At 38.4% G+C, this 16313-nt stretch overlaps 1 protein-coding gene across 1 annotated transcript in view; it reads right to left on the reverse strand.

Annotated features, from left to right (window-relative positions):
- Positions 1-15954, reverse strand: part of LOC137262250 (harmonin-like) — a 38624-nt gene extending 22670 nt beyond the window's left edge. The window contains exons 1-8 of the mRNA XM_067800057.1: positions 15837-15954; positions 9654-9721; positions 5279-5362; positions 4546-4673; positions 3599-3672; positions 2928-3036; positions 1285-1309; positions 377-437 (exon numbers count right to left, since the gene is read on the reverse strand). Of these exons, the coding sequence (XP_067656158.1) occupies positions 377-437; positions 1285-1309; positions 2928-3036; positions 3599-3672; positions 4546-4673; positions 5279-5362; positions 9654-9721; positions 15837-15875 (588 nt within the window). The 5' untranslated portion in view covers positions 15876-15954. The remainder of the gene's footprint in view (positions 1-376; positions 438-1284; positions 1310-2927; positions 3037-3598; positions 3673-4545; positions 4674-5278; positions 5363-9653; positions 9722-15836) is intronic.
- Positions 15955-16313: the final 359 nt, after the last annotated feature.

A 16313-nucleotide genomic window follows, 5' to 3' on the forward strand; every position in this document is an offset into this window, starting at 1 on the left:
TTCTGCCCCAAAGCCCCAACAAAGAACAAACATGGCATGAGTTAGTGAATCTAGTTTTACGCCACTCTTCGCAATATTCCAGCAATATCACGGCAGAGACACCGATATGGGCTTCATCCAATGTACCCACATAGTGAAATGAAACTGGGCCTTTGGGATGACAAGTGAACATTTTAACCACTAGGCTACCACACCGCTTGCCAAGCATGGATGAATGGGAACACATGAATCACCAAAACAAGATAAGCATGGAATCCTGGGTAATCTTGATTCATGAGGAGATATGCATACCAGCATTTGGGTCTATGGAGCGTGGACTCATCACGAGGAGACAAGCATACAAGCATGGTCTGTGAGACATGTACTTGTTACTCACCAAGGCCTTGGAGGAATCCACAGATTCCACATAGTTCCAAATGACTGACTCCTTGGGGCTGCTGAAACAAGAGGAATGTGGAGATGTTTTACTCATATACTGTCATGCTACACTGGAATTCATGCCATCAATTCCAGAATTCCATGCCAATTCAATTGGGATTTCATCAAATTCAATTCATACAGGATCTCATACCATACTTCCTTCATTATCAATATGAAGCGAAAATAAGACATGTCTATACCAAAATTTAATTTATGAAAGCAGGTGTATCGAGATGTGACACATATATTTCCTAATGTCCTATAAATGATATACTGAGGAAAACGAATAGAGGAACACCATTTCATGGCAGTGTTCCTTTATAATATTCTTGCTATTCAAACCTGGTGATAAAAACTGGAAAATATTAAAGGAATGCTTTAATTTTCCTGTGTTCCTTATTTGTTTCTGTCAGTGTATTAAGTAATACACCATATCCTCACAACTGATCAAGATATGATAATTCCTACTCTCCAAACTCATGCTGTGGCTCCATCTGTAAGACATCAGTTAATTTAATGAGTGAGTGAGTGAGTGAGTTTACTTTTACGCTGCACTCACAAATATTACAGCCATATGGCGGCAGTCTGTAAATAATCGTGTCTGGATCAGACAATCCAGTGATCAACAACATGAGCATCGATCTGCGCAATTGGGAACCGATGACATGTGTCAACCAAGTCAGTGAGCCTGACCACCCGATCCCATTAGTCGCCTCTTAGGACAAGCATAGTTGCCTTTTGTGGCAAGCATGGGTTGCTGAAGGCCCATTCTACCCTTGGACCTTCACTGGTCACAGTTAATTTAAGCATCAATATAGGAGAACAATACTGTACATTATATTACAGGTCGGTAGGGATACCTACTTCTTAACGGGCAGCATTCCAATATCTGTAAACAAATGTGCAAAATCATTAACATCAACATTACGTGTAAGTATTTATCATTACATTTCATATTGTCTTTTAAGAATAAGTACAACAAAGAATACCATTAGCTGTGTCATTGGGTTTGCTGTTCTATGCTGTGCTCTAAGCCAAGACCGGACAATCTGGTGATTAAGGTTATGACAAATGTTTCACATCCTTCAGATACACAGACACAGAATGAAAGCAAGTCCTTGTGTCATCTGAACACTTCGTGAATGAGTGAGTTTAGTTTTGTTCCACTTTTAGCAATATTTAATCAACATCATGGCAGGGACTCCAGAAATGGACTTCCCACATGTATCCAAGTGGGGAATTGAACTTTAGGCGTCAATGTGACAACTGAATGCTTTAACCACAAGCCCACCCAAACACCCCCTGAACAGTTGAACCAGTAAGATCGATTTCACAACCAGCATTGACTAGTTATTGATCCACTCTAACCTGCCATAAAAAGCAGGAGGTTTCTATTCCTTATTATAAAACATTAGGAATCAAAAAAAAAAATACTCCAAAATCGAACAGCTATAGTGACAGTTTCAGCATTCCAGGTTACAGGGACAGGATACATCACAACATTATCTGACAAGTAAGAGATCTGGAAGTAAGATCTAGTAAGAGATCTGGAAGTAAGATCTAGTAAGAGATCTGCTTGTTGTAAGGAGGCAAGAAAAGTTCATTGGTTCTCTGGATTCTGTGACTCATCACACCTTGATAAATACAAGTGTTGCTCATGATATCAATCGCTGGTTTATCTGGCCACAGCAAAATTATGAACATTCTGTATCATACAGCAAGAATAAGCAAGAAGACAAAGTCATCAATATCCAGTGCAACAGCAAAATATCCTCCATGATTTTGCCAAATGTTTTGGTGTATATAGGAAAATGGAAGGAGAGCAATGAAAGGCTTTTAAAGTTCTGCTCCTGAAAGAAGCACAACCACCAATTTCAGTCTAAGTCAAAGCTGTTGCCATGGAAATGTGAACACACTTTAATCAGAATTCAAAAATTACCAAAAGGCACCAGTACACCATTAGACCAAACCATGTGCAAAGTTTACTGAACAGGTTTCGAGTTCTGCTCCGGAAAAGAGCACAAATACCAATTTCAGTCTATGTCAAAGTTGTTGCCATGGAAATGACAAATATATTTTATTCAGAATACCCAAACCACCAAAAGGCACCAGTACACCACCAGATCTATCTATGTGCTAAGTTTGGTGAAGAAATAATGAACGGTTTTAGAGTTCTGCTCCGGAAGGAGGCACTACCACCAATTTCAGTCGCAGTTAAACATGTTGCCATGGAAATGCCAAAACTGTTTCATTTAGAATTCCAAAACTATCAAAAGGCACCAGTACACCACCAAAGCTTCCTATGTGAAAAGTTTGATGAAGAAATATTAAACAGTTTTAAAGTTCTGCATGTACGGACGGATGGATGCACGGAGCACATTTTAATACCCCTCAAAAAACGCGTTGCCAGGGATAAAGAGGAAACTGACCAAGGCCGTAAAAATGTGAAAAATGTACCCTCCATTCACCAAAGAGCACTCCCATGGATGTTATTACTGTGTACTTACGTGTGACTTTCAGGACAATTTCCTCACGAGACTTGATGAGGTTGAGGACGTCCTCATGTATGGCTTCAGCGATTGTGTAGCCATTGACACGAACAATCTCATCGCCAACCTGAAACACCACACAAATGATCACACTGTTTCTTTCTCGGACTTTGTTAAGAAGAGAGTACAACCAATGTCAACACACTCAAGACATCTAGCATGTAAAATTGGTAAACTACTTCTCAGATGGGACTCCACAAATGCACTACAATCTGTCCTTTACTGAAAAAGTGTGACTCTTATATATTCAATGTGATCACTGATAGTTGTAAACTTGGTTAAAGAATCTATTTTGTTGTTTCACAAAATATATTCAATAATACATCAATGACTGATTCCTTATTTCATTCTTTACTTGCTGTAGGCATAACTCGGATGGATTCATTGCAGCTCAAGCCATAAACACACAGAACTACAAGGATATTTCAAACTTTCAAAATGTACACATAATTCTCCTCAAATTGTACTGCACAAAATTCCAGTGATGGTATCATACAATAAGCACCGAAGTTTCACTGGATTCTGATATCCAGCAGTTTCACTTGCGTTGTTAACACAAACCTACACCAGAAGGTATGTTTAGTGGTCCTGAAGTAACGCCTCTGTAGTGGGCACCAGGACAGACATACCTTGAGCCCTCTCTTGCTGGCCTGAGATGCAGGGTCCACGTGAGACACAAACACACCAACACCATGTTCAAACCCTGGAAAATGAAACAACAAAGTGTGCCACACAATCCCAGTAACTGCGCTAATGGGTCCCTTGTGAAGTTTCTACGAATACTGCACCCCATGAAAATATATACAATTACATGTACTGTACACCCAATACATCCTGTAAAAGTCCAGATTATGTCACAACATTTTCTAATTATGAATCAAGACTCTGGGCTAATTTGTATTACATTTTATGAAGAGAACTATGGACTCATTGTTTGGCAAACTATGTATATTCCATGGATAAGATATTAGTCTAAATGCAACCAAGAAAGGGACCTTTCATAATTTATGGCTGAAGGTGTGATGATGATTTTAAGTGGGGGAATGTCACCATTTTGTTCTGGGAGGTAGGGTGTGGGGTATTGTTTCAAGCAATTTTGTACATAAAATGCAGGGGGTGGGGGGTCACTTACTTTGTACATAAATTTTAGGTAGTGGACCATGGGGGATGGGGGAGTGGGGTAAGAATGCATTCATTACGTACATGCTTCTCCATAAAAATCATCATCATCCACCCTACCTCTCGCCATTAATCATGAATGGTCCCTAAACCCACAGAATTCTCCCAACAAGCACCAGTGAAAGCTACCATTTCCTATGACAGAGCTCCAGATAAGGTGTATATTTGCATATTTAATGTAAAAAAAAAATCACATTTGCTCAGTTAATTACAAATCTTTTAAAACCCAATAGGTCTGTAATACTTTGCATATTTGTCATGGTGACATAAATAGCGGCAGACGCGAGAATCCTCATAAGGTAATACTGAGCTATCCCACTCCCTCCTGTAGAGCGATATCTCTGTTAATTCTATATATCCTGGACACAATACATATATATCCTTGAATACAACTTACCTCCCCTGACCGCAAACCCCAGAGTTTCTCCAGCCTGCCGTTTGAGTCGGATGACCCTGAGCTTGATGCCCGGGGTCTGAGGAGTTTTCTGGCTATATTCCAGCTGGTGCTTGGGCATCACAAGGGGTCTGATGGAAGAGACTTATGACTAGATTCTTATGACAGTTTATCTGTTTACAGTGCAGCCATACTTAAAACAGTAGGACTGGCCAGATTACCAGGTGCATAATGCGTAAACTGAATCCGATTCAGCCAAATCAGGAACTTAATGCATGAACAAGAATCCCTGATATCCAGATAGAGTCATATGGGTGAGTGGGTGAGTGGGTGAGTGGGTGAGTGGGTGAGTGGGTGAGTGAGTGAGTGAGTGAGTGAGTGAGTGAGTGAGTGAGTGAGTGAGTGAGTGAGTTTAGTTTTATGCCACACTCAGCAATATTCCAGCCATATGGCGGCAGTCTGTAAATAATCGAGTCTGGACCAGGCACTCTTGTACCCATGTTAGGGATCAAACCCAGGTTTTGGGTGTGACAAGCAAATGCTTTAACCACAAGACTACCCCAAAGCCCCACTTGTTTAAGATCACTACACCTCCTACTAAGCTTCTAAGCCAAGGTTAAACCTGGATAACTCTATTCAGACACTGCTTCTTCTGTGACAATCATGCCTTCATTTATCTCCTGAGTCATTGTGCTACAGGACAACCAATCCTCATTCAGCAAAGGGAGACAACTACCTGATGTGTTCATACAGCTCCAGTTTAGAAGGTTCATTCAGAAGCCTTCTCAGCTCTGCAAGCAGATCATGCAGCTCATGGGATCTGAAGAACAGGAAGACACAGTGAGTGAGTGACATGGATTTGATGCTACTGCAAACATGGATGAAACCACCCAACAGTTATGAAAAATAAATCATGTCAGAAGCTTGCTCTTTGAACTTCTTGTTTAAAATATTGTGTTGTATTAACCAGTAGTGTTTTGGGCAAGAGTGAGTGATTTGTGCTTAATGCCATTTTGAATAATATTCCTGTGTCCACCAAGTGTCTGATAGATGTGGGATGTCCTGTACATTTATAACACCAGCTCTTGAAACATTATTAGGGACAACCAGAATTCAAATCCACAACCATGGGCTCAGCATGTGGAAAGTAGACAACTCTGCACAGTGAATGAGTGAATGAGTGAATGGTGTGAATGCGTGAATGAGTGAATGAGGGAATGGTGTGAATGCGTGAATGCAAGAATGAGTGAATGAGTGAGTTTTATGCCGCTTTTAGCAATACTGCAGCAATAAGACGGAGGGGTGCTAACTCTGCACTGTGTCTCTGAATGCATATAATTTATATTGTAACAAATAAACCCTCTTAAATTGAAAGGGAGCCCTACTGAGATAGGAGATTCCTGAACCTCAGGAAATCTAGACTTGGTTCATTTGGGGCTTAGCATTGCAGGGATGGCAAGACAGTTGGGAAAATAATGAGTTCAGGGATTGTGAGACAGACTAGCCATTACCAACTATTCTTGTGCCCATGACAAAAAAAGAAGCTAGAAGGCTCAGAAAATTGTCTGTGATATTCACTGAAGTCTTATCAGTGATGGATGACATACCTGAAATAGATGGGGTTTACAATGTAATACTGCAGCCTTCACTTGCCCAAGACTTCTGAGGACAAGCAAAGCTGTGACATTGGTCACCCTCATTGACTTGTAAATGCTATAAGGGCTATAAATCTGGGCCTTTATTTTCAATGCTCTCTTAACACTAAGATAGTCATAAGTTAATGTTTATGTTAACGCGTGGTACTTCCAAAATCTTAGTGCTGTTAGTGCTTAGAAAATCTAGGCCATGGACCTAGATGGCACGCTATGATGAACACTCATGAGGTTTTCACAATCAGTGTGAACAAATCTTTGAATGAAATATATTCCATGAACTACAGATGAAAAAGCAGGATGTATCACACAATCAGCATTTTGTTCTAAATTCACCACTCAAAATGATCATGCAACAGGCGACCAATAGGATCCATTGGTCAGAACTAGATGGTCAGGCTCGCTGACTTGGTTGACACATCATCATATCCAACCTGAGTAGATTGATGTTCATGCTGTTGATCACTGGACTGTCTGCTCCAGGCTCGATTATTTACAGACAGTGTCACATAGTTCATAGAATGCTTCCCAGAGGATTAATTATTTGGGTCAATACAAAATTTTACTTGAGATATGAGAACCAGATTTAGTATCATGCATTGAGTCAAATTCTCAAACTTCAATATTTTCACTAAAATTGTCATGTTAAAGTTTTAAATATTCCTGGTCCGCGTGTTTCAGTTCCAGTAGTTTGTATGGTTGTTCCAGAATGTGACACTTGTTATCACAGACTCCGCTTAGGCTGCCATGACAGTGACCCAAAGGTAATGTGGGTTATCGGTGACGCTCAGCTCTCATAATCTACAGATATTACAAAGGTAATTCAAATAAGCTTAGTAACTTGATAAGATTTCACAGTACGCAGCATGTCCTAACATACCAAAGAACCGTAGTCAGCATATCAAATGATGTGTGCAGCCGTTGTAATACAAAGAAGATAAAGAAATATGACACGAATTACACGTTAAACATCATATTTATAAATCACAATGCTGTTGCTAGCCTTGGTTTAATAATCACCATGAGAGACAAGTGGTGCTAATCTGGATTAACCCTAATGTTAAAATCTGGGCACAACAGATTCAGATGCAACCTTACGGAAACGCTTCTGCTTTATTTAAGACACTGTTTACATCAGATATATTTGGTAGTTTTACATCACAAGTGACAAATATACTTTCAATGGGATCTGATAAAATGTGCAGAATTATGATCGATTATCAGTTTGTATGCATTATGTCTCAGTCAAATAGCATAAATTCAGAATTACTCTATTATCTAGTGCCACAGAAAGCAATACTACAGATATGTGACCTGGTCACCAGAATACCAACTGGAGGACAAGCAGGAGTCTAGAGAAACATTTATGCTCTACAAATACTACAGGAGCCAACATTTCCCAAAAATCTCCAAAGAACAATAGGCAAGGAGTACCAGGACCAACTAGTCGACCTTTCTGAAAGAAGAAGGGCAAAGGGTAGAAGAGACCTACTCTTCCCCCGAATCTCCACAGGACAGGCAATGGCAGAAAGGGACCTCTTCTCCCCACAAAATCTCCACAGGAGGACAGGCTATGACAGAAAGGGACCTACTCTTCCTCCAACTCTCCACAGGACAGGCAATGGCAGAAAGGGATCTACTCTTGCCCCAACTCTCCACAGGACAGGCAATGGCAGAAAGGGATCTACTCTTCCTCCAACTCTCCACAGGACAGGCAATGGCAGAAAGGGACCTACTCTTCCTCCAACTCTCCACAGGACAGGCAATGGCAGAAAGGGACCTACTCTTCCCCCCAACTCACCACAGGACAGGCAATGGCAGAAAGGGACATCTTCACCCCCCAAGTCTCCACAGGAGGACAGGCTATGGCAGAAAGGGACCTCTTCTTCTCCCATATCATCACAGGAGGACAGGCAATGACAGAAAGGGACCTACTCTCCCCCTATATCATCACAGGAGGACAGGCTATAGCAGAAAGGGACATACTCTCCCCCCAAATCTCCACAGGAGGACAGGCAATGGCAGAATTGACCTACTCTTCCCCCGAATCTCCACAGGAGGACAGGCAATGGCAGAAGGTACCTAAACTTACTGGGAGTCCCCATTCTGAGACAAACACCAGGCGTATTGAGGTCTTGATCAAATTTCAAGCAGAACATAACACAATATACTTTAAATATGGTAAGGGTTGTGTGACTGACACAAAAAATTGCAACCAACTGATCAATTTTTTGTGTATTAAGCATGTTCAAGATGAGATTAGTGTTATTTACCTTAGGCATGAAACATGCTTGCATTGGGTCTCATTGCATAGCACGGTCTATATCAGTGTGTTTATACAGAGGTGGTTTTTCACAAATTGATTTCAACATGAAACAAAGATCAATCGGTTACTGAAGATATGATTATTGGTGCATTATTATTAAATCTATAAAAAGAATGATAAAAGCAGTAGATCCATGACACAACACCTATTTCACAATTTATATAAGAATTCAAAGAGTCCGGGGGTAGAGCAATCGACTGCAGAATTCCAAGCAGGAGGGAAAATGTTTTTTACTTTTCATGTAGACAAGTTAAAGAAAATGTTGACACACATTTAAGACAAGATCAATATCTATTTTGCTACCTGAATCAATGCTCATGTTACTATGGTTACTGTTACAGTGAGAAATGTTAAAAGTGGAAAAGTATGAAGTAATGTTGTAATATTTTTACATCATTATTCTGGCTTCAAAATATTTATCAATTCCATTATTGTTGTTGGATCATTGATTCGATTCTTAATTCAAGTAAAAACATCATAATTCATTTAACTCTCCGAGTCAGCATTTTTATGATCAACATGGTGATGTCTGCTAGCAACAATTTACATTGGATAATTAGCCCGGCATCAACCAATCACATTTTGCCTTTTTTCAGTGCTCAAAACTGCTTGAGTTGAAGTCAAAATTACATTCTGACTGTGTGGAACAGATTTCTATGACTTCATTAAGTGTTTCATTGTTTCTTTCAGAGCAGAAATCATTTCATCCAATAGTCCACATGATCAATGATTCCTTCCAGTAGCTTCTTTGAAACGCATTTCAGAAGTTGTATAGATGAAGGACAACCAAGTTCCATGGATAGTCAACTTCTTTATTGCATTGGATGTAAAATTTGGTGCAGGTACTAACACCATTATTGAGCAAGTGATAATGGTGTTAGTACTTGCACCGAAATGTAATAAAGAAGTTAACTATCCATATAACTTGGTTTTCTCCTGATTCACTCCAGGCTTTAAAGAAACTGTCAAAATGTACAGTTCTGTACACTGTTGCTTCATCAGACCCTCATACTACCAGCAAATAACCCCTAAAACCAATAATTAAGGATCCCTGAGACCCCATGTTTGCATGTCAGCTATAACAGTATCTTTATCCTAATTCATCAGATGTCAAGTGAAGGTTGTGTACTTACGACTGATACGTCCGAAGGGATTCAAAGATCTCTTCCCTGTCATTTTCATTGGGAACGAGTTCCTTCACCTGAAAAAAAATCATCAAATGAAAACATTTCAAACATCTGCATTTCTACAGTTTGGTGTATTTGATTGGTTAATACAGTAATTATTCTTTCACTTATGTCTCCATAAACCACAAAGAAATAGGAAGTAAACCTGGGTCTTCAGCATAACAAGTGAATGCTTTAACCACTAGGCTATCCCAATGTTTCAATGCTGCCTGACATGGAGTCATTCATTTTGTTGTGTTGTCTACAGTTATTATTTTCTTAATGAATAAGGAGTGTGAATTTTCCATATTGTGTATACATTTACTTATAAGGACTGACTTCAATTTATTGAAACATAACTGCAAAAATCAGTGTGTACAATTTACATTTAAATAACTTTTTAATGCACAGACACAGATGCACAATGTACTGGGACTGTACAGATTTAGACCATATGCACTTTGAGTATTACATCTGAAAGTATTTCAAAGCAAAAAATAATGAAGTCAGTTCTCATGAAACATGGCAGAGTACATTTAAGTTTAAAGCAGACTTTAATTTTTAGAATTCACTGCAAAACATCAAAAATGTTGTATAGATCCTTCAACCACCATGATAATGTATGAATGACATTACAAGTCTATAAATCAGCTGCAGGATGAAATAAACCAGCATGAACTTAGAGACAGACTGGGTGTGATACAAAGGTGTTTTTATTACACATCTGCAAGTGTCACATGCTGTACATCAATTGGCTGCATTAGTAAGTAACTATTGTGCCTTATCTCACATTATTTTTTTTTTCAAAAGTACAATGTTATATATGTCACAGACAGAACTGTTTATAGTTAGAGGCATGTATCAAAATTGCATTATCATTTATGAAAAAGTTTTTGACAGGTGACTGGCAATTGTCTTATTATTATTCCCGTGAGCAATGAATCAGTCTACCATCTAGTGCCATGCTGTTGTAAACATCACTTTACGTTACAAAGGCTATAGGCTTCACAAGTACTTTATTCTTATAACAACGCCCTGACTTTTGACACCATCCCTCGGGATCATGCCCATTGTTTGGAAAGCTAACAAGGATCTGGAAATTGATCAACAATCTGTTTAAAGAAAGGGTGAACTACAACATAACGTGTTTGCTCATTTAGGACAACATGCTAAAGATACCTAAACACTGAAAGCACAGAGAGGCAGAACACAAGTCAGAGACAATATATTTCATGGGTGAAATTTACAACTAAATAGGAAAAAGCCATTATACCAATACTAGACACTTGTTATGGATATGCAACTTCTTTATTACTGAAGTACAACATTTCTGGGCTAATACTTGCCCCTGATGAAGGGGCTAATACTGGGCTAATTGACATTTCTGGGCTAATACTTGCCCCTGATGAAGGGGCTAATACTGGGCTAATTGACATTTCTGGGCTAATACTTGCCCCTGATGAAGGGGCTAATACTGGGCTAATTGACATTTCCGGGCTAATACTTGCCCCTGATGAAGGGGCTAATACTGGGTTAATTGACATTTCCAGGCTAATACTTGCCCCTGATGAAGGGGCTAATACTGGGCTAATTGACATTTCTGGGCTAATAATTGCCCCTGATGAAGGGGCTAATACTGGGCTAATTGACATTTCTTCATCAGGGCCAAGTATTAGTTCAGACACATTGTGCTTAAATAGTAAAGAAGTTGCATATTCATAACAAGTGTCTAGTATTACCCTTCCAACTTCTAAATGCCTATCAAACATCATTATAGCTCTCAAAATATCAACATGACATGTAAAAATCATTCTGCCTGTGACTATTTTACAAAGCATGATTGTAGCATTAATATCGCATGAGTGTTACCATGGTTACAGAATGATTTAGCAAGTTGTAAAATTTGAACCTGTTATCAATATCATGACTGTGGCATCACCCTAAGTAATCTATGGACATAAATCATGAAAAACAGCTAAATGGAAAATTAAGGCTTTGAGAAGGACATGGTCCCATTACACTGTTGTGTACACTATTTCAAATTTATCAAGGAAACGATGTGTTGCAAAAAATCATTAGTGTAATGGAAGTCCAGGAACAGGATAAATATTCAGTTTAAAAAAGGTTGAGAGTAAAATTACATAAAATATCCACACAACCAAATTTACTTCCTGCAGCTTGAGTACAAATGTAGTTTAAACATTGAGAAAACCCACTAGTATAATTACACTGTAACTGAATTGGGGCCCAGTGGTTAAAGCGTTTGCTTGTCATGCTGAACACATGGGTTCTATTCCACACATGGGTGCAGTGTGTGATGCCCATTTCTGGTGTCCCCTGATGTTATATTGGCAGAAAATGGCATAAAACTATACCCACTCATTACCCAGTGACTTTTCTGACTGTGTGCCAAGATAATCCTGTGTTTGTTTACTGATCAACTGTACGGATTGTATATTCATGATTAATGCACAAAAGAGAAGCAACTTGCTTACAGCATGCATGGTAACAAAAACATGTCTAACTGTGACACACTTGAGGCAGCCCAGGGAGAGTTTATGTGATGAATTTTTGACAAAATCTCTGCCAGACATCAGAGGTGGTAACTTCTAATGTTACCAGCCCAAAATGGATTAAACCAGACCTGACTCCAATACATGGCGAATTCGCTCAGATGTATTATGGGAAAATCTATAAAGTCTACCAGACACTCAGGTTGCCAAGCTGTAAGTTCTGACTGTCCACCACAAATCTAGGGCCTTATTTCATCACAGGCAAACTGTAGCGCAAACGGGTTGCGCAGCATAGAGAAAATGACCAGTCGCCTTACATGCGAATGAACTGAGCAAAGGTTGGCAACGTACTGTCGTCGCTTCGGTTCGAAAAGTGTTCTTCATGTCGAAATAAAATATCACCACCATCAAACATGTGCACCCATTTCTTCAGTGGGGAGTGCTCTCACATCTTAAACCCCATGTTGAACAATTACTCACGTGAAATATTCTTTATTCAACATTTTAAGCGCAACTGGTATATCAGACCGTTCTTTGCCTCCATTCCCCCTTCCAGCTTCCGTTTCAACGGAGTGAAGGAACGGGAGGGTATTATTCCATATGGAATACTTACAGTTACCTCCCATGCTTCATTTGCCCATTACGCCAGAAGTGTTTTTATGTAGAATGAATGTTACGAAAATTCTAACAACAGCGACGACAGATAAGACAAATAAACTCCAACAGGTTCATGATAAAATTAGGCAAAGTGGTATTTCTTTTTCATTTCTGCTTATTCTTGTTCCGTCACTCCATTCAACCGGAAGCTGACAGGGGTAATGGAGGCGAAGAATGATCTGAATACCATGAGTGGCGCTTAAAATGTTGAATAAAACATATTTCACGTGTGTAATTATATAACATGGGATAGGAAATCTGAGAGCACAACCAAGTGAGAAAGTGGGAGTGTACCTTTGATGGTGACGATGTGTTATTTTGACATGAACAATATTTTTCGATCCCAAGCAAGGGAAGTATGTTGCCAACCTTCTCCTCACTTCACTCGCATACAGGAAGACTTGTAATATTTTCTATGCTACGAAACCCCCGTTTGCGCTACAGTTTGCCTGTGATTTCTTACACTGATAAAAACAAAGCAACATTAGGGATAAAAAGTAATGAAATCACCACAGTGACATGTTGAATGTCTCGAAAGATTTATTTCATCTTAACAAAAAACACTGCCAAGTATTTCAATAAATTTTCTTGTATTTACTTCTACATACAAATACAAGGCCATGTATTCAATAAATAGAAATTAATAATATCCTTGCACAGTTTTTAAGTTATGTCAAAATGGGATGTTAATATATCTCTAACATCTGTGGAATAATGCTACGAAAAAGTTGGGAAACCACACCTGTACTGACCAATTCTTTGACCTTTACAAAAGAGGTTATACATTTAATATCTGAGAAAAATTTCAGTTTGAAACTGAACTCTGACACATCATTTTAACAAATTTTAGAATGAAGATACTTTCTAAGATGATTGATTGTTGTTTAACACCACACTCAGAAACAGTATTTCAGCAATATGGCAATGATCTGTAAATAATTCAAATCTAACCTAGATCTTAACAGGTTTCATTCTGAGATGAACATAGCAGACCAGTAACAATTGTAGAAACGTTTTGTTTCTGACTAGTGTCTAAACACACTGTGATATATTCTTCATAAATATGTCAAACTTCAAATATTTGTTCAAATTGAAAAGGTCTCACCTTTTGATTAAATGGACGATACATTGTTAACTCCCAGTAATTTCTCAGAAATATACATATAAATTATCCTGTGCTATATCAGCTACAAATACCAGAGGATATGATAATTGTATGGACTTTACCACAACAGGTGTGTGACCTATAGGTCAGATTTTTCACTGACTGGCACTTCTCTTCCAGTATCTGCAAATGCAGCTGTATTATATTAATACTGTAAATGATATCTTACACACCTTATCATATCACACACTTGGATTAATATATGCACATATCATCTGTTCCTAAGATCATGAAGATCACAACTAGAAATATCATTTAAGTGCTAAAATGTTTTCAGTTGTATTCTGTGTTGCCTAATTTTTTAAAAACTTTTAACCATCACATGATGTGCTAGGATAGGTTGTAATTGACAACACTTTTGAAAAAATGTTAAAATAGAAGATATTATGAAAAACCAAACATACAAGAAAAATGAAAATTATCAAAACCTGTATTTACTGGCTTTATTTGTTGAGTGAGAGTGAGTGAGTGAGCTTAGTTTAATGTTGCAGTCAGCAATATTCTGGCTATATGGTGTTGGTCTGTAAATAACTGACACTGGGACAGACAATCCTGTGAGCAACAGCATGAGCATCGACCTGTGCACTTGGGATCCGATGACGTGTTAACCAAGTACAAGCAAGCAAGCAAGCAAGCAAGCAAGCAAGCAAGCAAGCAAGCAAGCAAACAAACAAACAGGCAAACAAACAATGCTAAGACGCCAGATTTAAATATGTCTTGCCCCTGTCCGTAAGAATATTAGTGGAAGATGACTCTCCCTTATTAGATAGATAATTTAAAAATTTACAGCTATATGTACATATTAGTAACATTTTTATTTTATTTCATATTTTCCTAGCCAGTCATTATAAAAGGTTATTAACAAATATCATCTAAGTCTATAATAAAAAGGTTTTAATTTTAGCTATATAGCAGTGTCTATTGTTTTGTTTTTTTGTTGATGTCATATACTTGTAACCTCTTAATGTATATTTTCTCATAACTTGTATTAAACCTTTTAATATATTCCTATGTATATGTTCACTGAGTATTCTGTTGTGTTTTGTGTAACATGTATGTCCATAGTGTTGCTCTGTCTGTTACATGTAAAGCAAATTCCCTTCAGGGGAATAAGGAATTATAAAGTATGCTTTAACCACCAAGTGTTCCCTACATCCAAAGTGACATGAGGCAGTGTCAGTGATATGAGGTGAGATAGGGTTGAAAGTCACATGCATGGTAAATTGTGAGTAAATTTAATTTTATGTTGTTGCTAGCAATATGTAACTAATATCACAAGGGACCCCAGAAATGGCCTTCACACACTGTACCCATCTGAGGTATTGAACCTGGGTCTTAGGCGTGACGGGTGAACACTTTAACCACTAGACTGCCCCACTGCTGCCCACTAATGCAGAGTGTCAGACAGGTATAATTAAATACCATCTTTCACACTTAGTTGGCATGACATTACAGGGGACCAAACTCCAAACACTGATTCTCAGGGAAGACAGTCTACCCATTACAAAGTTATTGAAGAAACACTGAGCTGCCATAATGTCATGTGAGTCACAGCAAGCAGTCAGTCAATTTGATAAAACATCAAACAATGTTATCAATCACTTCAAATCATCCATTGCAGATTTCAAACACCTCAAATTACCTTGAACGAAAATATCAAATCAGATAATATATTTATACAATAGATAATACCTACTGGGGTACATGAATTAATTTGAGATTCACACAAATTTAGAGGCATGTCATAAGATAATGTAACAATATACAGACATTCAAAGAAACAGGATGAAGAAATAAGGAAACTGGGAAGCCTACCTTCTCTGTGAAAAATACATTTCCTGTTAATGACACCATTGCACATAAAATAATGACAGTATTTATGTTTCCGAGAAAACAGTAGACCAACACTTGGTAACTCTAAAACAACAGCAACAAATAAGCTATCTTTTATCGAGGGAGACTCTGACAACTGCACTCCTATCTTGATTTAAGGAAGGCCTCACAGATGTTTTTCTGCTATGCACTGTTTCAAATTTAACTGTTTAACAGACGGAAGACAGTGATGTGACGCCTGCTCACTCCAGGATCTGAACAATGTTAACTGCGATAAGTTACCTACTTTATTGGGTGTTTATTGGGCTTTCCTTTGAGTGACTTGCAGTTAAAGTCAATTATTGCCAATTTGTAGGCAGTAAATCAATGTCTTTTGACTACTTATAATGGTTGGTTGAAATAACTGTTCAAAGCATGTACAGGCTAACTGAATATGTTTTTACTAGCCAATTTAAGATG

Source organism: Haliotis asinina, chromosome 14 (genome assembly GCF_037392515.1).
Source record: "Haliotis asinina isolate JCU_RB_2024 chromosome 14, JCU_Hal_asi_v2, whole genome shotgun sequence".
NCBI classification, from domain to species: domain Eukaryota; kingdom Metazoa; phylum Mollusca; class Gastropoda; order Lepetellida; family Haliotidae; genus Haliotis; species Haliotis asinina.